At 37.2% G+C, this 23121-nt stretch overlaps 1 protein-coding gene across 17 annotated transcripts in view; it reads right to left on the bottom strand.

Annotated features, from left to right (window-relative positions):
* Positions 1-23121, bottom strand: part of Ptprm (protein tyrosine phosphatase receptor type M) — an 825349-nt gene that overhangs the window by 75872 nt on the left and 726356 nt on the right. For all 17 annotated transcript variants that reach the window (XM_048806549.1, XM_048806555.1, XM_048806560.1 and 14 more), the window contains 2 exons: positions 15449-15525; positions 10556-10592 (listed from right to left, as the gene is read on the bottom strand). In XM_048806549.1, coding sequence (XP_048662506.1) covers positions 10556-10592; positions 15449-15525 — 114 coding nt within the window. The remainder of the gene's footprint in view (positions 1-10555; positions 10593-15448; positions 15526-23121) is intronic.

Below are 23121 nucleotides of genomic sequence, written 5' to 3'. Positions count from 1 at the left end.
CTTATACACATCTTATATATATATATATATATATATATATATATATATATACATACTTTTGCATACAGGACTCATTTTCACTTATAAAAATAAAGAACACTTAAATCAATTTCTGCTTTCAATTCCAACTATTTCAACTACCAAACAAGGAAACTGTACTGTGAGACTTTTAAAGTTTCTACCAGCTCTAAAAGAATCTATAATTTTCTACTTTAAATGAGGCATACACCTAAAATTCTCTTAAAGATTTAAAAAGCATTTGTTCCAGTTTTTTATAAAATACATATAAGTAAAAGCATATGGTATTTGTCTGTGTCTGGCTTACTTAACTTAACATAACATCCTCTAGGCACATAACATCCTCTAAGTTCACCCATGTTGTTGCAAATGACAAGATTTCCTGTTAATTTTTTTTTAAGGCTGAACAGTATCCATTGGGTACATATAGCACATTTAAAAAAACCTTTCATGCATTAATGGATACTTGGTTATTTTCAAAATAACTAAAAGACAGGATTTTAAATGTTCTCACCACAAAGGTTTGATAAGCATTTGAGGTGACAGATAGCATTTGATGTAATCTTTTTATAATGAGTACATATATTGAAATACTCTATACCCCATAAACATCAAAATAAAATAAAATTTAATAAAATAAAAGTTTTTTTTAAAGCATTTGTTTGAGACAACTTAGAACTGGGCACCTTCTTAACAATAGGGCATCATTTGTCTTCAAATTACTCTTCTTCAATTTAGGTTTTATTTTTCAAAGGATCCATTTCTGTTCATGACATCCATAACAAGCTAGTGATTTAACAAGATTGATTTTTACCTTCATCTTTTCATTTACAACCTATCTTTAAATGTTCTCACTGCCAAAGAGCAAGTTTATTAAGAGCACAGGGCTCAGACATCTATGAAACGGGTCATTTGGTTAATTAGCCAGTATCTTTGGAAATTAATCTGAAGAAGACAAACTGAAGAAAGTTTCTAGATAAGCTGTTGATTGCAATTGTTCATCTCTCTGGGAAAACCACAGATGGGTATAAGATGCATGTGAGTCCACACATTGTGGCTCAGAGTGGCTGGAATCCTTAGCCTCATTGGGAGAGGGTCACTTTTGCCTGTGTATAAATTACATTCTTTCAAAGTTTCCCTACTTAATATTGGAAACTAGACAATACTACATTTCACTAGGTACTACTTTTAAATCAATCTCCAAAAGGATATAACAAATGAACCCAAACCCCCATGATGTTTGAAAGAATAAAAACAAAAGTTGTTTACTAAAGGCTAAGCTCTTGATTTAAAAAATAAAGTTCTTTTGATTGTACTTAGAAATAATTTCAAGTGTTCATCTCCATTTGGAAGACAGAATGTCACATTACAAAATCTTCTTTACAGAGCCCATAGACTTTCATGGAAGCCTTGAGAACATTCTGTTTCAAGAATGACTTGCCCAGGAAAGCAAAGTGAACTAATATGAACTGCTCCAAAAACCTGGAGGGGGATTTTGAGTGGGGAAAATATGAACCATATTTGTGTTTTTGAAAATCTTTATTAAAATTATACCCCATGGAAAAAATTCATGAGAAACAGATGAAAAACAAATGGAAAGAAAGCACTAGAGCACCTTCCACTGTTGTGCAGGGGTTGAGGATCTGTAAATATGTCTACAATAAACCTTTATTCTGCCTTTTTATTATTTTCATAGTAAAGCTTGATTCTCTCTGCAAGTGTCTAGAGGAAACTTTTTTTTGGTTTCTCTTTTTCAATTATGGACAAAGTAGAATCATGGGCAAAACTGACTCTATAATGTGTTTGTTGGGGTGTACAAATAAGATTAGTGCAAAGATAAGCAAAGTGAGTCTCACAGGATGGACTATCTCCAAAGAAAGTGCCTGGATTTACTCACACATGTGAAGAGAAAGTGTTTCTAAAAACAGAAGGTGATCAGCTCTTAACTGAAGAAACAAATAGCCAGAGATGTCAGAGATAATGACATCAAGGTATTTCCTGGAAGCATATGCTTGGTCAGACCAACATGAGACATCCTTCCTGCCTCTGAAATATTCCATCATCTGATTGGTGCATGCTAACTCCTTTATGCACTCATGCACCCATTCTCTACTGAGTATCTGTGTCAAGTTGGCTGACTACCAGGTGGTTGTTACCACCCAATGAATGAATAAATGAAACCCCTTTTCTGATATCCTGGTCCTGAAGCACCCGTGGCATCTTCCTCTTTAGCTGCAGACACAGAATGGCCCCACCAGGTTGTGAGCAGTTCTGTCTGAGGGATAGTTACATTTCTTACTGTAAACGATGACCTGGTATCAGGTTTTCTATCTCCATTCCTGTGGTGTCTGACATCTGACTTAGCATCCTGAAAAATGACATTGAGCATCAGAGTCTCTGAGCATAAAAGACAGGTGGTGAGAAGGCCAATGGCACATGACACAGGACCTGTATGGATGGTCAATTCTCCACAGGCCACAGTATCTAGAAACTGTTCTAAGTCTTCTAAAAATGTACAGCCCAGGGTTATTCACTAGGGAGAAAAAAATATCATGTCACTAGCTAGTTAGGAATTTTACACAAGACTACTACACTTGGAAGTGTGAACATACCTAATTAATAAGACCTACTCTTTGTGGTTTTAGTGCATTTTTAAGGTCAGTGAAGGAGAATGTTATTTTATCAAATTTTTTGTAGCAACTAATAGGTATTTGACACTGCTCTAAGTGCTTTAGAAATATTAATTCACTTCATCTGTATGACAACTCTGCAAGACCAACTATTATCATCTTCATTTACAATGAGCATCGTGATATTAAGTAATTGTTAATGTCATACAGGTTATAAAGGAGGAGTCAGGGTCTGAATCTTGGCACCATAGCTTCAGAAGCCTTGTTCCTAATCATGAAGTTATACTGTTTCTCATTAACAAGAGCTTACATCTTCATGGCATTTATTCTGCATCAGGTACCTCTATGTATTTATATATGTGAATACATTTAATTTCCACAGTGGCCTCTAGGAGGCAGTATAGTGAGGTAAATATTAATATTGATGCTAGCATTCAATAGTCTGCATATGAACATGGGTCTTCTACTTCCTCTGTCTGTGACTAAGCAAATTCAAATCTTTCTACTTTAGTTTACTCATCTATAAGTTGGGGACAACAATATTTCCTATCCTCAATATTCAGGGTAAAGATGAAATTAGTTACTTTATATATAAATGTGTAGAATGTTGTCTGGCACACAGGAAGCACTATCCTGGTCATTGTTAGTTTAACCAAACACTAGGACTCTACATTAAATAAATTTAAGAAGTTTAGTAACTTCTCTGAAGCAGCAAAAGAATCTGGGCCCAGGCCTTCTGACTGTGGTACTTCTAGTACATTTTGCTTTTAAGAAATAAAAGTAGGCCATGGGTTCTGTTTCCTGTCATCAAGAGGGAATAATTTCTAACATAAATGCTAAAATTGCATTTTTAATATAAATGCTAAACTTTTGGGGAACAAATGTAAAAGAATAACATATAGGCCTCCCCCCAAAAAAATCCTGAGACAAATATGTACACAATGTACACACAGACCTTTACTGACAATGGTTCAAAATACTGAAGATTACAAACAACTCTATTCCATGGTCTTTCAATAAGGAATCAGATTATTAAACATTTTAGTTACAACTTTATAAATTTAATAAAAATTTTGAAGTTCTTAGAAATGTATTTCTAAGAAGAGCTGTACAGTTGTAAGAAATCTATGACTTTTTTTTAGCACCTGACAAGTATCTTTTTTTTTAAGTTAATTAAGTTTGGGTTTCTTGTCCTGCTCCAAAATGGCTTTAAGTTTTTGATTTAAGTGAAGTTTGTAACCTGAATTTCATGGAGATAATTCATGAATAGGTTGTGGGGGTGGTATCCATGAACCACCTCAAATTAAAATGTTGTGAATAAGTGTATACATGAAATTTTCTTTGTGAGGAGAAAATCTTACATCATACCAGCTACTCAAAGAAGTTCTTTGTCTCCTAAGGTGAGGAACCATGAGAGCACTCAAGGCTGGGCAGTCCTATAGAAAGCATGAGGCAGTCTTATAGAAAGCATTGGGTATAGGGATCTCCCTGTTCTCACACCTGTTTCCAGGGTTGCCCAAGGGTCCTGCACAGAACAAACTCCTGAAAGAGACAAGAGACTCCACATAGCAAGAGCCAGGTTAAGATCGGAATCCCAACTGACTAATCCTGTCAAATTAGCACAATTTACAAAAAAAAAAAGAAATAATATAGTGGGTATCATACCTGTACTCAGGAAGAGTCAAAGGTAGGGATATTAACAGTCTGTAGTTTCTGTTAGGACTTCTAAAATTATTTTAATTAAAAGAGGCATTTTACACTGGGTGTGGTGGTACACACTTGTAATCCCAGCAGCTGGAAAGACTGAGGCAAGAAGATCACAAGTTCAAAGCCAGCCTCAGCAACATAGTGAGGCCCTAAGCAACTTAGCAAGACTCAGTCTTAATATAAAAATATTTTAGGGCTGGGGATGTGGCTCAAGCGGTAGCGCGCTCGCCTGGTGTGCGTGTGGCCCAGGTTCTATCCTCAGCACCACATACAAACAAAGATGTTGTGTCCACTGAAAACTAAAAAATAAATAAAATAAATATTTAAAAAAATAAATAAATATTTTAAAAGTGTCAGGCCGACAAACCTGAAACTGTCTGATGTTGGACAAGGGTGCCAAAGTTATATCTTGGAGAAAAGACAACCTTTTAAACAATGGTGCTGGGAAAAGTGGAGAGCTACTTGTAGAAAAGTGAAACTGGAACCCTATCTTTCACCCTGAACAAAACTCAAATCAAAATGGATCAAAGACTTATGTATTAGACCAGAAACCTCATAACTAGTAGAAAAAAACATAGGGTCAGTACTCTATCATATAGGTGCTGGCACAGATTTCCTTAACAAGACCCCAAAGCACAAGAAAAAACCAACAATCAATAAGTGGGATGCTGTCAAACTAAAAAGCATCTTCAGAGCTAAGGAAATGATTAAGAGGGCAAAGAGAAACCCTATAAAATGGGAGAAAATCTTAGGCAGCAATTCATTCAGTAAGGGATTAATATCCATAATGTACAAAGAGCTCAAAAACGTAACACCAAAAATCCAAATAACCCAATCAATAAATGGGTAAAAGAACTAAAGAGAAACTTCTCAATAGAAGAAACACAAAAGGCCAATATATATAAGAAGAAAATGTTCAACAACTCTAGCAATTAGGTACATGTAAATTAAAACTACACTAAGATTTCATCTCACTCCAGTCAGAATGGCAATGATCAAGAATACAAACAACAATAAATGCTGGCAAGATTATGGGGAGAAAGGAACACTTATAGATTGTTGGTGGGATGATAGACTAGTACAACCACTCTGGAAAGCGGTTTGGAGATTTCTCAAAAAAACAAGGATGGAACCACCATATGACCCAGCTATCCACTCCTGGGTTTTTTTTCTAAAAGACCTAAAATTGGCATACTACAGTGACATGGCCATATCAATATTTATAACAGTACATTTCATTAGGTAAATTATGGAATCAACCCAGATGCTTGTCAATAGATGAATGGGTTAAGAAATTGTAGTACGTGTGTGTATACACACACACACATATACTACACAGAATGGAATTCTACTCAGCCATTAAAAGAATGAAATTATGGCATTTTCCAGTAAATAGAAGGAAATATAGAATATCCAGCTAAGTGAAACTAGCCGAACTCAGAAACACAAAGGTCAAATGTTTTTTCTCATATGCAGAAGCTAGAGTAAAATAAAGGAAAGGTGGAGTGGAGGATAAGATTACATAAGGATCCAATCAAATAAAATTAATAGACCAGTGAAAGGAAATCTAGTAGTGTAGAAGAAGAAGGGGAAGGGGGGAGATGGGAAAAAGGAGGGATCATGAACTGATATTGATTTCTATGCCTGTATGCGTTTGTTGGGATGAATATAATTACTATGTATAACCATAAAGCTCTAATAAAAGGGGGTAGAAGTGGCTTAGTGGCTAAAACACATTTTATAATAGGGCTATATGAAAGAAAATTTTCTATTTTAATGTGGTAGTGAAACTTGGAAGGGGATGATCCTAGATCCATTTTATTAGAAACTAAGCATGTGATTTTGAGGGGTCAGCTTGTAGTAGACAGGACTGGGAGTGTTAGGCATGATCCTCTTTTTAAGGGGATTTTTAGTGCATAAATGGCTCTAGAAAAGCCTTGTTGATGGGCAAGAAGTATAGGGTGTGGTTGAATTAGAAGAATAACTTTTTTTGTGTATGTGTGGTGATGGTGCTGGGGTGGAACCCAGGGTCTCATGCATAAAGCACTCTAATACTGAGCTGTGACCCCAGTCCCAGAGGAATAACTTCTAATGTCCCATATCACAGTAGTATAACTATGGTTGACAACAATTGAGTATTTCAAAATAGCTAGTGGAAGGATTTTAAATGTTCCCAACATAAAGAAATGATACATGTCTCAGGTGACACATGTGCCATTTTACCCTGAACTGATCATTACACACTGTTTGCATGTATTAAAGGGTCATACTGTACCTCCCACAAATGTTTACAATTATTTTGTGTCAACTAAAAATGATAACATTTAAAAAATTAAAAAGTAAAATAAATAAAAATTACTGATGCCAGGAAAACATGTAAATAGAAGTGAAGAAGGACTCCACATGTGTAACCCACACAGATACATGTGCCAGAGACCTGCAACATCTTCTTTCACAACTGCCTTTCTGATTTATCTAAAGCAAAACTCTATTGAAGTTAGTTTAATAAATGAAATACTAAAAAGAACACTTTTCCAGGCCCATTTGGCTGCCCACCATGAGGCCAGCAGGTGCTCTCTGCAATCAGTGTGGAGAAGTGCTTCTTAATGTTCTTCATCCAGCTTGCATCCCACACTGTCTCTGTGGGTTGTATTTTGATTGTGAACTATGATCAGTTCTGGGCTAGAATACCCACCTGCATGCTCTTCTGGCCCTCACTGTGAGCCCTGGTTTTGAAATTCTAGCTCTGTCCTGGTTCTAAGCATATGGTAATAGATACCACTTCCTCTCCTTTGATAGATTTGTTTTGCTAATCCTAAATCTTGAATGTTACAATTGTATTAATGTCCAGTCAATCATACATTATGAAGTTCATATTAAACTTCATAATGGAAGGGAAGCCATAATTCAAAGGGAAGCCAAAGGGATAAAAGAGCAAGGACAGTGTTTAAAATGTCATCTTCCTTATGTGGATGCTAACACTCAAGGGGCAGGGAGAATAGAAGTTCAGTGGATTAGACAAAGGGAAATGGAGGGAAGGGAAGGGGACAGGAATGACAGTGGAATGATTCTAACATAACTTTCCTATGTACATATATGAATACACCACAGTGATCTCAACATCACGTACAACCACAAGGTTGCGATCCTAATTGGAATCAGATGTACTCCATGTATATATGTCAAAATACACTCTATTATCATGTATATCTAAAAAGAACATATAAAATAAAAAATGGCATTTCCTATTAATCCTTATCATCTATTTAGTTGACTTCTTAGAATGAAATGGTTGTGTTTTTTTTTTTTTTTTAATGAAGGTGATCCATGAACAAATTTTACCTCTCCACACCAATCACTGTAGGTTATTGGCTATCGTTTTGACTGGCCATCTAAGGCCATTAATTGCATTATGCTTGTGGCATATGTTAGAAAAGAGAGTCTAGCTTTCTAATCTGAGCATGGTGGTCTGAATATATGCAGCATATAGCCTTGAATGAATGTTAGAATAAAAATATTCATTTTTTACCTCTCCCTGAACCAATAAGAATGATGTTTGAGAATTCTGATCTGTAGTCCAGTCTGCACTAAAGGGAGGCCACCATGGTCTGGTAAACAGGGCATTAGGCATGAGCTTCTCCATTATGGGCAGATAAGTAGCCCTACAAATGGATTGCATTTGCTGTTCCATAGTTGCCTAAAATGTATTTGCTCATTAACACCTGACAGGTTGATACCACTGAAGAGGGCTACCGAGCAATTAAGTCTCAATCAAATTAATTCTGCAGAAAGTGACTTCTCTAATGGTACTTTTCTTCAAAGAATAATCTCTCTTAGGGAGAGAATCAACTAAGGGAAGCCAAATGAGGGGCCATACATAGATTTGGGGGTTTCAATCTCTAGCTGACTGTTGAGTCACATTAATCTACAAGTCCTCGGTTTTGAAAATTCAAATGAGGTTTAACTTTTATTTTCATACTACTTATAAAGACATGAATTTCTAACCAAGATAACCAGCTCAGGAGTTTTTTGTGTACTTTACAATTGAATTTTCATATGTATTTATAAAAACACTAATTCAAAATTATCATCAAATTTATTACATCAAATGTTATGATGCCTACCTTAGAACACTTTGAAAGCCATGAAAATGAATTTCAAAGAACTAACAATGGGTTCCTCTAAAGGCACTCATCAATTTAGTTCAGGTCCAGAAAGCACCTAGGATTGAACTCAGAGGTCCTTGTTTAATCCCAGATTCAAGCACTTGAGCCTGAGCCAGGTGTGTGCTTTCTAAGATCATGGCAACTCCTATGTGGGGCCTGCCATGTGCTGGGGCACACTGGGCAGCCTACAGGAGAGCTTGCACTTGGTCAGCAAAGCCCCTTTGGCAGGAGCCATTACTGATTTCATGGCACAAAGGAAGAAAGACATTTGGAGTCTAAGCAGATCATCTCAGCCAGGGTGCACAGTCCCCAGTGATCATGGGAGACTGTGGACCTTCCGGTGCTACCCAGTTTTTCCATGCTAAGATTTGCTGGGCAACACTACAGGGAAACAGAAAAATACAGCTATTCATACGGATAAAAACATTTAAAATTCAGTTCCTCATTCACAGTAGCTACTTTTAGCATAGTTGTTTCCTCATTATTCCTGGGTAATTGGTGCTGGGGACCCCCTGTGGAAGCCAAAGTCTCAGGAAACTCATGTATTTTAATAAAATGACATAGTATTTTCATATAACCTACATACATCTGCCTGTATACTTTAAATAACCTCCAGATTACTTACAGTTCCTAACACAATGTAAATAGTTTAGGGAACAATGAAAAGAAAAAAATATATATACGGTACAGACAACATTTTTTCCTGAATATTTCTGATCCACTCTGGTTGGATCTGTGCACACAGAACCCACAAGTACAGAGGGACAAGTGTACTCGGTAGCCGCATGTTACTAGCAGTTATCATACTGGACAGTGCAGCTATAAAACACTCCCACCACAGCAGAAAATTCTAATAAGCTCTACTGCTGCCCTAATGCTTGAAATTCTGCTCTCTCGTTCTTCTCTTACTCTGTGACTCATCTACCAAAATTGGCCTCCATCCATTAACTATTCCCTCCCCTTAGGGTCCACTAGATCCTTCTGATCTCCCTGCCTCCAAACCTTCACTTTCCAACCAGGATTTTCTTCACATCCTTGATTCCCTTTCTCCTGGCTTTCTGTTGTGTATCAACTCCTGCTAATTTCTACTCTTTGGCAGGCAACATCCTTTTGTTCTCCCTGCTCCAGATTCTGGATTCTATTACTGGGAATGATGCAGAAATTATAATAATGCTAGTCAGCCTTAACTAGGTCTTCTCTGCTTCTCAGCAATTCTTTAGTTTATCTTATATTAACTTAGTAACTCATCCAATATGATGCCTTCTTCTCTAAAACCTCAGCACTCTTGGGACCCTCACTCTTCAATATGATCTGACCTAGTAGAGAAGATATTATTGCCATAAGCTTCTTTGACCTTTCCTCTAACTTTATTTTTGGTTTCCTTTAACCAAAGGGACTCACCAATTGCTTTTAACCTGGGAATATGAATTTGCTGCTTCCAGATCTTTGTGTAATATCTCTTCATTTGCAAGTCCTCCCTCTCCAAACTGCACCTCTGCTGCTTTTGGATTATCTCTCCTGAAAGCAATTCTTTCTGCTCCAAACTTCCCTAGCATCTTATCTGTGCCTTTCACAGTTATTACCTGGAATTTCACATACTCCAGTATACACAGGGCACCCACATATTCCCTCATAAACACAAACATTTGGAGAAGGGGCTGCTAGGCAGATTGAGCTTGGCTCTCCAGCAGCAACAAGTACTATTCTTTGCACAGACAGCAGTCAGTACATATTTGTTAAATGGATATCTATAGATCTATTTTTGTAAATGTCACACTAATTCCTAAGGTAGACAGATTGAACTCAATAATGAATTGATGAACACATTTCTTTAATGATCTCAACATGAAGTTCTAACTAAATGGTTACATTGCCAGAACTTCTGATGAGAAAATAAGACTGTACATTTCGATGACTAGAACTACAATAAATTGCATGTGCCATATCTTCTTGAGGGAGGGTGGAGTAGGTATGAAATGTTAGAGAATGGTAAATAAGCAACCAAAGAAAGATGTCAAGCTGAAATAAACTTACCTTGGGTAGCAATATAATGATTGGGTCGATGATAGCCCTAAAAATAAAGAATATTTGATAAAATCAATAAGTAGCACAGAAGTCATATGCTAAATTTGTGGAAATGATTTGCACATACAAACACAATAGCTGCTTCACTTGAAAGTTAAATTGGCCAGGCCTACAACCACTGAGTTTCTCTTAATAAGTGAAGGTGCATCAAATATAACTGTTTTGATGGTTGCACAGGAGGCGTGAGTAACTTAATTGTATATTGGCTATGAGATGATAGATGAGCAATAAACACTAACAACTTATGGATCTCCTGAAAAAAAAAGTGACCATCACTCTTATTAAGATGCAAACAGAGTGGGAGTGTGCAATAGAATTTCATTTATGTTTGGGATGTTATTGGCAAAGTGCCAAGGGCTTACACATATTCTGTTTTGGTGGAGTAGATAGTTCCATCAATAGTAATACTCAAAACCATTCTTAAAACACTATTAAACACCATGATATGATGTTGTACCCAAGGGTCAGGAATTTCAAGAAACAAAAATTCTGTAAGACCCCTTCCTTTTATCAGGACCATAGAAGAAACAAGTAAGATGAAAATTGGGAGAAAAAAAGCAGGTGGCAAAGAAATTGTAGGATAAGTATCTGGGAAAGACAAAGCCAAGTCAGAAAAATTATATCCAGTAACATATCTTCATGGACCTAATGCTGTCCATTTCAGTCCTCTGAAATGACCCAAAATATTGTGCCTAAGTTAGCTGGAACACACAAAAAAAGAAACTTGGAAAGAATATACAAATCTGTATATAAGAATATACAAATCTAAGATATCTTAAAGGTGTATCTGTAAAATTAGTTTTGTTCTTAAAAACAAGTAAAAAATGAAAAACAAAAGCAAACAAGTTCTTTTTATACATCTGACTGGTTGTAGATTTCAAATTATAGAATCATGACCTATATAAAATAGACACTCATTTCCCAGTACCTGACAAAGTTTCATAATGCAAGTACTCTGTCTGACTTATTCATTCTCTATGTCCAATGACTAGCAAGGTGTCAGCAGATAGGAAAGACACATCTGATAAACTATAGTCATGCACCATATAGGAACAAACTATGTTGCTAAACTTCATAGTCATTTCCCAGTCCTCATCTACTTGACCCATCAGTTTCATGAATACTAAGGATCCCCTTAAAATACTTCTTCCACTTGCTTCCACAACAGGACTCTGCTGGTTCTCCTCCCTTTCTCCCTCCCTGGCCACTTGCCTTCTCTTTTGCTGGTAGGTTCTTCCTTTCCCCTTGATGTTGGAATGTCTAGTTCTTGGGTTTTCCTTTGTCTACCCTCACTCTCCTGGTCATCTGATCCAGGCCCATAGCCTTCAATACCATCCACATCCTGAGGAATTCCTCTAGTCTTTTTAAAAACATATCTTTGTTTTATTTATTTATTTTATGTAGTGCTAAGGATCGGACACAGTGCCTCATGCATGTGAGGCAAGAGTTCAACCACTAAGCTACAACCCCAGTCCCAAATCCTATACTCTTATTTCTAACCCCAACCTTTCCCTTGAAATCTGGATGTGGGTCAATTTCCTGATTATCACTCCACTGGATGCCTAATATATAGGCATTACTTTTTTACATGTGTAAAATTGAACTCATTTCTTCTTACCCAAACCTGCTCCACCCACAGACTTCTGGGAAAACAGCAATCCCATCTCTTAAAGGAATCCCTGACCCCTATCTACCTCCCACACCCTTGGCCAATCTGCCAGCAAATCCCATGGGCTCAGCCCTCAATATAGATCCAGGATCCCATTTCTCCCTGTCCACTCCCGTTGGATTACTTCCACAGTCATCTAGCAGGTCTCCTTGCTCCAGCTCCTACCCACCTACAGTTTGTTCTCCTCTCTGCAGTCAGACCTCTGCTCAGATCCATCAAATCACTCCCATCTTGCACACTGAAAGCCAAAGGTCTTGCCATCATTTCTATTACTTGGCTCCATGGCCTCTCGCTTCATTTCCTCCTTATTCCCCAGTTGCCCCCAATACCATTCCACCAACACCTGCTGCTTGTTTTTCTTTAGATTTGTTAGGTAAGCTCTATAACAAACCCTTTGCTCAGGTTGATTTTTCCAGATATCTACATGGATCCATCCCTCATCTTCTTTGCTCCAATGTCACCTTCACACTGACTGCAGTCACTTTATTAAAAACTGCAGTTCACCTCCAAGCCTAACACTCCTATGTCTCCTAATGGCTTTACTTTCCCATAGTACACACTACCTTCTAATATACCATACAAAATTAACTCGTTTTACTTATTGTCATTACTTCAGCCTCATTAGATCAGAAGGTTATTATTATTATTTATTATTGTTATTATTATTATTATTTGGTTATTATTATTATTTTGGTTATTATTATTTTGGTGGTGGTGGTTATTATTATTATTATTATTATTATTATTATTATTATTATTTTGGTACTAGGGATTGAACCTGTGGTGCTTTACCACTAATCCACATTCCAAGCCCTTTTTATTTTATTTTTCTGTGTAGATACAGGGTCTCACTAAGTTGCTTAGGTCCTTGCTAAGTTGCTGAGGCTGGCTTTGAACTTGCAATCAGCCTCCTGAACCACTGGGATTACAGCCTAAGCATCGCCATGTCCAACAGTTTATTTTTGTTGTTGTTGTTTTGCTTTTTTGGTACTGAGGATTGAATCCAGTAGCATTCTACCACTTAGCTACATCCCCAGTACTTTTTATTCTTTATCTTGAGACAGGGCCTTGTTAGGTTGATGAGGCTGGCCTTGAACTTGTGATCCTCCAGACTCAGCCTCTTGAATAACTGGGATTATAGATATGTGTCACCTCATTCAGCTGGCTTTGTTTTTAATCTGAATTGTTCACAGGTATAACTCCAACACTGGTGCTCAGTAAGATTTGACTGATCAAGTGAATAAAGTGGTCATTGAGTAATTACTCTCCTCTCTGTCAAAATTAACACTTGTCTATCAGGTATTTTAAAGTTGTGCTCATATTATTTCCTTGAGCTATAAGGTCTTCTCTCCTCTGTATGTCTACCCATCCACTATTTCAAACTTAGTTCAAGTGACCTCTTCTAGATGCCTACTCAGATCCTACAGACTCCTTTAGTCACTGATTCATCAAACATTTAAGTGTTTAATATATTTCAGGCATATTCCAGGTGACTAAGAAACTGTGCTCTATGCTCAAGGATCCAGCAGAGACCATTGGAGCTGGGACTAGAAGATGAACAGTGTTCAATGGAAGCCCCTAGGGGAAGGTATTTTATAGTTGACCTCGGGGTGAGGGGAATTGGAGAAGACATTTCATATTTCAGCTTCTACCTTGTGAGGCTATAAGGGTTGACATGATTTGGTCATCTCTTTTTACTACCATGAATAGTGAAATAAATACAATGTACCTTAGGAAGAAATCCTGATTTAAAAAAGTCAAACTGGGAGTGGGTATTATTTTGGCCACTATCAAAATGGTATAAGGTTTTTTGATGAATGAGATATGAATTATTCTTCCAATAATAATCCTGAAGCTCCACCCACAAATCTATAAAACTGTCAAGCTATAACTAAATAGCAAAAGTTTTCTAATTAGCACTAAAAATATCATTCATAAATTATTTTTAGGTAACTACTAGAGATTATGGTGCTAGTTACTTTTCATAGCACCCAAGTCCTATTCAACCCCAGAAAAACAAGAAACAATATAAAGGTTAAACATCCCTTACCTGGAATGTTGAGACTTCAGATGGCATATTTGCATATACATAATGAGATATATGGGGAGGGGACCCAAATCTAAACATGAAATGCATTTTTTCTTATATATGTTATACATATAGCCTGAAGGTATTTACTCAATATTTTAAACACCTTTTGGTTTTCAAGAAGTGAAGTTTGTGCATCAAAACTGAAGGAGCCAGAAGAGACTTTTTCCCCCCTTGGAGATACTGAATAAACTGTGTGCTGTGTGCCTGTTTTTGGCTATTACCTGTCACACAAGGTCAGATGTGAAACTTTCCACTCTGGACTTGTATCAGTGCTCAAAGAGAGCAAATTTTGGAGTGTTTTGGATTTGGGGATTGAAGATGTGTAGCCTGCATAAGATGGATAAAACTTGCCCCTGGAAATGTTGCTAGCCTAAAAAATAAGGTGATGGCCAGGCATGGAGTATATCTTGGGAACTACAAAGAAGCTGAAATATGTTTAATGTGGACTTGGGCCTTGGAGGGAATTCCAACCTTCACTTGATTTTTTTCAGGCTACTTTTGATTTCATTCATTTCAACTGAAAACAGGCTGTCTCCTAAAGAATTTATCCTAATGTAAAACATTAAGTTAACATGATGCAGAATGAACAAAGAAGCTATCTTCAATAATTAAACAGCCTACATATTTAATGACACGTCTTGCTTTCGTTGGAAGTCCTGGTGAACAGCTGCAGACTACTTTGAAGGCAACTTAAAAGTGCACTGATGACAAGAGATTGCAAATCACTGCATTAGGAATTAGAGAGATTTGTTCCATTAATATGCAAACAGATTTTTTTAAAAGTGTTGAATAATTACAAGTTGAAAAAATAAATAAATAAGAGGGGAAAAATATCTTAGTCCACATAAGCATGGGACAGTCATCAGAGAAATACAGAACATCAGAGAAATTCACCAAGGAACAGGCTGACTTGAGAAAAGGAGTGACTGTGTAGTAACTGTGAAGTTCTATGGGGCATGGGGCAACATTAATACATTTGTTTTTAGTTTCTGTCTGAGGTGTGTCTGCCCATCTCATAGCAGACACGCAATCTGGTATGTGTTAGAATGGCTGAGTTCACTGAGAGTTTAAAAATACATACATCGATATAATTTCCATTGATATAGTCTGAGTTGGTGTCTCCTTCTATTGTCTGTAGCCTCACCCGGGAATGATCATCTGCCAAGGAAAAAGAAAAAGAAAACATCCATTAATCAAAGCAAATGGTTAGGCTTCTCCAAGAATTGGAATATACTCCTATGACACAGAGATCATCCATGTATATGCTACCTTCAGGATTGCCACAATCTGTGTTTGATTTCTTTTTTGCAGTACTGGGGATCAAACCCAGTGTCTCATACGTATTAGGCAAGTGCTCTACCACTGAACCACTTCCTGGTCACCACAGTTCAGCAGTTTGATCTACTGCACACCTTCTTCCATTATATGCTCAATTATGGACTAGAACCTCTTAAACTGGGCCAATATAAACCTTTCCTCTTTTTAAGTGGATTTATTTCATGCATTTTGTTACAGGAATGAAAAACTGACAGAAAGATAAAGAAATACCGCACACATTCTAAATTTCCTACTTTGCTATTGGCCATCTTACTTAGAGAAAGGGATAGCAAAATCTGCCTGAAATTGACCTGTTTCAAGGATTAAATAAAAAACATAATTTGCCAAATATGATATCTGACAAACAGAAAGTACTGTATAAATGCTGTAATTGTACAAATACTATCCAGTCAGTTATTTCATTGAAAATATTTTGAAAAGGAAGGTATTAAAAGCTCTGTAAAGGCATGTATTTTCCTTTTTTGCACTAGATTAGGACCTAGAACATAGCAGGTTCCTCTTTAAATATTTTTTTGAATAAGTAAACTTTTCTTTTTTTGAAAAAAAATACAAACTTTTAAAAAGTATTTTCCTTGGAATGGGGATATATAATCTAGTGTTAAAGTGGTGGCCTGGCATGTGCAGGCTCTGGGTTCAATCCCTAGCACTGACAAAAACAAAACCAAAAATAAAACCAAAAACAAACACAACCAATAAAAATTTTCTCGCTAAATTAATGCTCTTTTTAGTAGAGGAACCTTTCCTTGTATTTAAGTGTACATGAGACCTCATTATTTAGATCAGAGCTACTAGCTCTCTTGAAAAGGAAACTCCTATGGTTTCTGAGAAGAGAGGTGGCTTCATAAGGGCATTTCCAGTGTTGCTAGAGTGATGAGGGATCCTGCTACCAAACTGTTACTGCTTTTTTCTGATGCTACGTTAACCCAACAGTTCATTTGAGTTAATGGGTGAGAAGAAGTTCAGAGTCTGAGGTAAGAGCCAGGAGAGCTGCAGATGCTGGCCTATTTTGCCCCCATCCCTGGGCCAAGTGCTGACCAGGACCTCTTCTCGGTATAACACGCTAATGGATCAAAGTTGCAATTTTTTGTTCGTTCCTGAAGTTTGATTTTTCTGTTGGATGTTTTGTTTGTTGTCAACAATGTAGGAAGAAGGAAATCTGTGTTGATTTTCTAAGTTTCCTTCCTTGATTGAGCTTTTCATTTCATGTCACAACAGAGCCTCATATTGAGTTGGGTTTTATCAATTTATCTGAAATATGGTTAGAAACTGGACCAGACAATCTACAGGACGGACCTAGAGGAAGTCATGTCTTTCTGTTCTTTTTAAAGGAGAATGTGGTACATGTGATCTCTGAGATCAGCTGGGTGGGTTGGAATCCCTGCTGAGGGGCAAGATTCTCTCACAGGCAATTTTGGGCAAGTTACTTCATTGCTCTGTGCTTCAACTTCCATCTCTGGAAATGGGAAAAAAATAGTTTCTACTTCATGGAATTATGGTTAAAATAATACACATGAAGAGATTAGGGGAAAAAAGCCTGGTATACAGTAAGTGATGGATAAATGTCAGGTGTTACTGTCTGCTATGCAATAGACTCCCACACTTTCCTTATACTGACAGTTGATATCCAAAGGAGATGACCAGAAGCCCCAGGAATGGGTCATGCAGTCAGCATGTTTCCTCATGGAGATCTACTTTAGGAACTCGTTTCCTAGGACATACTTTACTTAAAACCTGTAGCTCCCTTTATGTTTTTTGCCCATGTCAGTGGTGAGGGAGTTGAGTTACTGGTGCACTGGACACGTGGGTTATTCTGGCATTTGTACATGTTGGAAGAGCTAGACCTACAACTATTTTAGAGTGGGGCTTAAGCAATCCCCTGGTGAAGCCACTGGAGCTTTCTGAATTAAAGATGCTGCAATAGAACTGAATCAGGCTGGGGCTGTGCTTGGTGGTAGAGCACTTGCCTCACATGTGTTAGGCACTGGGTTCCATCCTCAGTACCACATGGAAATAAACAAATAAAATAAAAGCATGATGTCCATCTATAACCACAAAAAAAAAATAGAATGAATCATGGACATATTGGACATTTAGTCAACTCCTTCAGATTTCTTTTATCTTCCTGTATGCTTAAACTTTCCCTCCACAGAACCTTTATTTTATTTATTTATAATGTTGCTGAGGATCGAACCCAGTGCCTCACATGTGCCAGGCAACTACTCTACCACTGAGCCAAAACCCCAGCCCAACTTTTTTGTTTGTTTGTTTTATAGGCAGGCAATATATTAGAGCCTTCCAGTCTTTAGAAGGCCTGTGATAAGGATATACTGCATTGTCCTGTCAGAACTTCTTTTAGAACCTCAGGACAAATGCTGCCCATTCTCTGTGATGTACCACCTTTGGGCTTCTCAAGTTGTTCTAGAACCTTCAATTTAGAAACTTCAGACTTTGAAAAGTTTGAATTCTCATCTTGTAAACACAAAGCCTTTGAATGAAGTAGTTCTTCTATTATATCCTACAATTCAATTTACCCCTCCATCCTCAGGTTTCACATGGCTGCCAATTCTCTAAATTAGATTGCTCTTAACAACTCTCATGATGGAGAGACCTAAATTACAGATGTGTAGCATATTTTTTAAGTAAATTGAGATTGTTTATGTCTTTGTATGTATTACAGTATTTTTTTTCTTCTCTTAAAAAATAATTCTACTACATTATAACGTCTTATAGCCAAAGACCAGGTCATATACATCTGGAATATCTGAAGGACATTTTTCTCCAAAGTCACACTGTCAAATCCTAGGGATTCCATTCATAGCACTTTGCAGGGCTACATGCAGTGACCATGCCTAACACACAGCAAGCAAGAAAGGTTATTTAAAGGTATTTAACTCTTTGCTATGTTGATGAATGGCCATTGGTCTGAGATCATCCAAGATGTCTGGTCTTGCCCATGTATCTTTTTAAATTTTAGTTTTAATATAAAGTGGGATGCTATTTGCTAATAGAAATAACAAATATAACTATGTACAAAAACTGGGATGAGATAAAGTTGAACCAAAAAATATTAAAAAATGCCATACACCAAAGAGTACATGCTAATACCCTCTGGTAGAACTTTCTGTGTTGATGGAAATGGTCTATATGCTCTCTAGGTCAACAGTCAATAGCCAAATGCAGTTACTGAGTACATGAAATGTGCCTAGAATGATGAAGGAACTGGATTTTAAACTTTATTTTAATGAATTTAAATTTAACTAACTACATTTAACTAGCAGCTACCATATTGGAGTCAAACAGAACATAAAATGTTTCCTTTACAATTATTACATTGATTAAAATTGTAGAACTGTTAATATTTAGGATATATTGGGGTAAATATATCATTTAAATTAATATGTTTACATACATTTCACTTTTTTATTTTTGTTTTTTAGTGTGGCTATTAAAAAATTTAAAATCAGATATGTAGCTTGCATTTGTTGTATACATTCTACTTCTCTTGCAATATGCTGCTAGAGCATATGAGAAACAGGAAAAATGAGAATAAAAATTGTGCAAGAGTCTTTTTTTTTTTTTCTTTTGGTACCAAGGATTAAACCTGGGGCAGTGGAGTGGGACCTTTAACCACTGAGTCACATTCCCAGCCCTTTCCATTTTTTTTTATTTTGAGACAGTCTTTGTTAAGTTGCTTAGGGCCTCACTGAGTTACTGACGCTGGCCTTGAACTTATGATCCTCCTGCCTCAACCTCCCGAGGTGCTGGGATTACAGGTGTGTGCCACCTGGTATGAGTCTTGATAGTCACTGTTTCAATGGAAGAAAGGGCAAACTGTGATCAGGACAAGAAACAATGGGGGCTTTCTGGGGTGCTGACAGTGGTCTAGTTGTGGACTTGAAATCTGTTAATGAGTACACCTTGAAGACATTATGCTCCATCAAAAGGATAAATACTACAGAGATTGGCTTGTGTGGTATCTAGAATGTTCAAATTCATTGAGGTAGAAAAAGAATGGTAGTTATTTTTTTTTTTAATATTTATTTATTTTTTTAGTTTTCGGCGGACACAACATCTTTGTTTGTATGTGGTGCTGAGGATCGAACCCGGGCCACATGCATGCCAGGCGAGCATGCTACTGCTTGAGCCACATCCCCAGCCCAAGAATGGTAGTTATTAAGGACTGGGTTGAGGGAGGAATGGCGTGTTGTTTAATGGCTACAGTTTCAGTTTTGCAAGATGAAGTGAATTCTGGAGATGGATGGTGGTAATGGCTACTCAACAATTTGAATGTATTTAATGCCACTAAACTCTATACTTAAAAAAGTAGTTAAAATAATACATTTTATGTTATGTTTACCACAAATGAAAGAAAATAAGAGAGCAAATCTTCCTTCCCTCTCTTATATATGACCTCCCCATGTTCCCCTCCAGCCCCAGACACCCTAGAAGTAGCATTTTCCAGGATGGGAAGAGCATTCATGGTCTTGGGGTCTTGAAGCCCAGGGCATTCTTTGCCAGGCAGATCCTTGAGATGGGCTCATTCCCTTTCCCTGATGAAGTAAGTACAGAGGTAACAGTGACTCTATGGCTTCCAATAGAGTCTACATTATTAATGTGAACTCAGTAGATATGTTTAAGAATTAGGAAACTGAAGTTCATTAAGTATTCTTTCTTTTAGTGGAAAGATGAGTGTATATACTAAGAAGTGAATCTGTCTTATCCAAGGAGACACAGGTGTCCTTGGTATCTGAGAGATTGGTTCTAGGACCCTGTGTGGAAATGAAAATCCATCAATGCTCTAACTGAAAGTGGTCTAGTATCTGCATATAATTTATGCACATCCTCCCATATACTCTAAATCATCCCTAAATTACTTATAATACCTAGTACAATGTAAGTGCTGTGTAAATAGTTGCTATATTGTGTTGTTTAGGAAATAATGATAAGAAAAATGCAGTAGAAATGCAACATTTTTTTCAAATACGTTCAATTGAGGTTGGTTGAATCCATGGATGTGGAAACTATGACTATGGAGGGCCAACTGTGTAGGCTAGTGGTGAAGAGTGGGCTAACATCCAGCTCTAGAGGAGAACACTGGACATGTATTTTGCCCATGAAAAGCAGATTGGTCTCTATATATTGCATTTCTTGGCTATCATGTATCAGCACCTGTTAAGTTAATCCGCCTGCCTTCCTTCAGGTGGATGTGAGTGAAATCAGGCTTCCTAAACAGGATACAATAGGAAAGTATCACCCTCACAAATAATGAGTCCATGAAAGAAGTAAAAAGCAATAGAAGCCAAAAGAATGTTCCTTCCAGCCACGGAGCCTAGGCTAAACTGACACTTGAACAACTAAAAATGACCTGGATTCTAAGGTTTCCTCTTTGAAGTCAAGTGCTAAGTTGGTTATCAAAACAATATGAACAAATGGGCCAAGGACCTTAACAGACACTTCTCAGAAGAGGATATACAATCAACCAACAAATATATGAAAAAAATATTCATTATCTCTAGCAATCAGAGAAATGCAAATCAAAACTACTCTAAGATATCATCTCACTCCAGTCAGAATGGCAGCTATTATGTAGACAAACAACAATAAGTGTTGGAGAGGATGTGGGGAAAAAGGTACACTCATACATTGCTGGTAGGACTGCAAATTGGTATAGCCAATATGGAAAGCAGTATGAAGATTCCTTGGAAATCTGGAAATGGTACCACCATTTGACCCAGCTATCCCTCTCTTCAGTCTATACCCAAAACACTTAAAAAGAGCATACGACTCGAATTGGGTGTCAATATACTTTATATATAAACAGATATGAAAAAATGTGGTATATATGTGTAATAAGAATTGTAATGCAAAAAAATTATAATGCAAAAAACCCCAAAGTACATGTATAAAGGCATGAATTGGTATGAACATACTCTATATTCAAAGATATGAAAAATTGAACTCTACATGTGTAATAAGACCTGTAATGCATTCCTCTGTCGTGTCTTTAAAAAAATCAATAAAACTGAAAAAAACAGACTGTCAAAAAACCAAAATAAAACAAAACAATATATACGTGAACTGGGGGTGTGGCTTAGTGGTAGATCTCTTGCCTAGTATTTACATTCTAGCACTGGAAAACAAATCAACACAATGATGGAAGCTAGGAATGTTGGCACACACCTGTAATCTCAGCAACTCAGGAGGTTAAGACAGGAGAATTACAAGTTTGAGGCTAGCCTCAGCAACTTAGTGAGACCCTGTTTCAAAATGAAATCTAAAAAGAGTTATGGATATAGCTCAGTGGTAAAGTGTTTGCTTAGCATGTACAAGATTCTGGGTTCAAACCCTAGTATCACTAAACAATACAACAAAAACAATAAAAACAGATTGTTGGGGTCCAATAAATTGGTGTGTGAATCCCCATCACCATATTTTCTTGGAATCTCATTTACCTTGAGTTAGATGCCAATTAAGAAGATAAATCATTCTTTTAGGAAAACTCAATTATTCTCATGGAGCATTACTGAGGCTAAGTCATACCCAATTTCTATGAGGAAATACATAAAGGACATTTCCAACATGTGGCATATATGAGAGTAACTCAGGCAAAGTGCCCAAAGAAATGCCAAGTGTCCATCAACAGAGCCTCTGCCCTCCAGTCTGCTGTAGAGGCCACTAGATGGGCCTCTCTTAGGACCAGTGACTAAACATTCAGGTTGAAAGGAGGAAGCAGTTTGGAGAACTCAATAGCTCAGGTACAAAATTTGGGAATCTAATGGGATTGTGGTGGACAACAGGTAAATTATTAACCATGAAAACCATGGGGTCAAAACTCTGAGGACTTACGACTTTTGGAGGACACAGCCCAGGAAGTTTGAGAAGATCTGAGCTTTAGAGTTACTAGCTTCCATCTGAAGTTTCTCTCCCAGAATTTTTTTCTTGGTTATTCCAAAGCTATTTAACACTCATATTTGGTATTAAATGATAGTAACAGGGCCTTGGGAATCTACAGACCCTGATGCTAGCTCTACAATTCCCACGATTGGTGAACTTACACACCTTTGAAGCTTGATGAGCTTCTTTGGTAAAAAGAGGGGTAAAAGTGGACTACTTTCATAGGACTCTTGGGAATATCAAAAGAGATCACACATATCAAGTGTATAGAACATAGTTCACCCCTTACATGAACAAAAGCAACATCCTAGCTGAGCACGGTGGTGCATGCCTATATAATCCCAGTGACTAGGGAGGCTGAGACAGGAGGATAGTGAGTCAAAGCCAGCCTCAGCAAGGGTGAGGCACTAAGAACTCAGAAAGACCCTGTCTCTAAAATAAAAAAATACAAAATAGGGCTGGGGATGTGGCTCAGTGGTGCCCCTGAGTTCAATCCTCAGTACAAAAAAAAAAAAAAAAATC

Source organism: Marmota marmota, unplaced genomic scaffold, assembly GCF_001458135.2.
Source record: "Marmota marmota marmota unplaced genomic scaffold, marMar, whole genome shotgun sequence".
Classification (NCBI taxonomy): domain Eukaryota; kingdom Metazoa; phylum Chordata; class Mammalia; order Rodentia; family Sciuridae; genus Marmota; species Marmota marmota.
The sequence above is the reverse complement of the archived record's forward strand: the minus strand, read 5'-3'. Positions and strand labels throughout refer to the sequence as shown.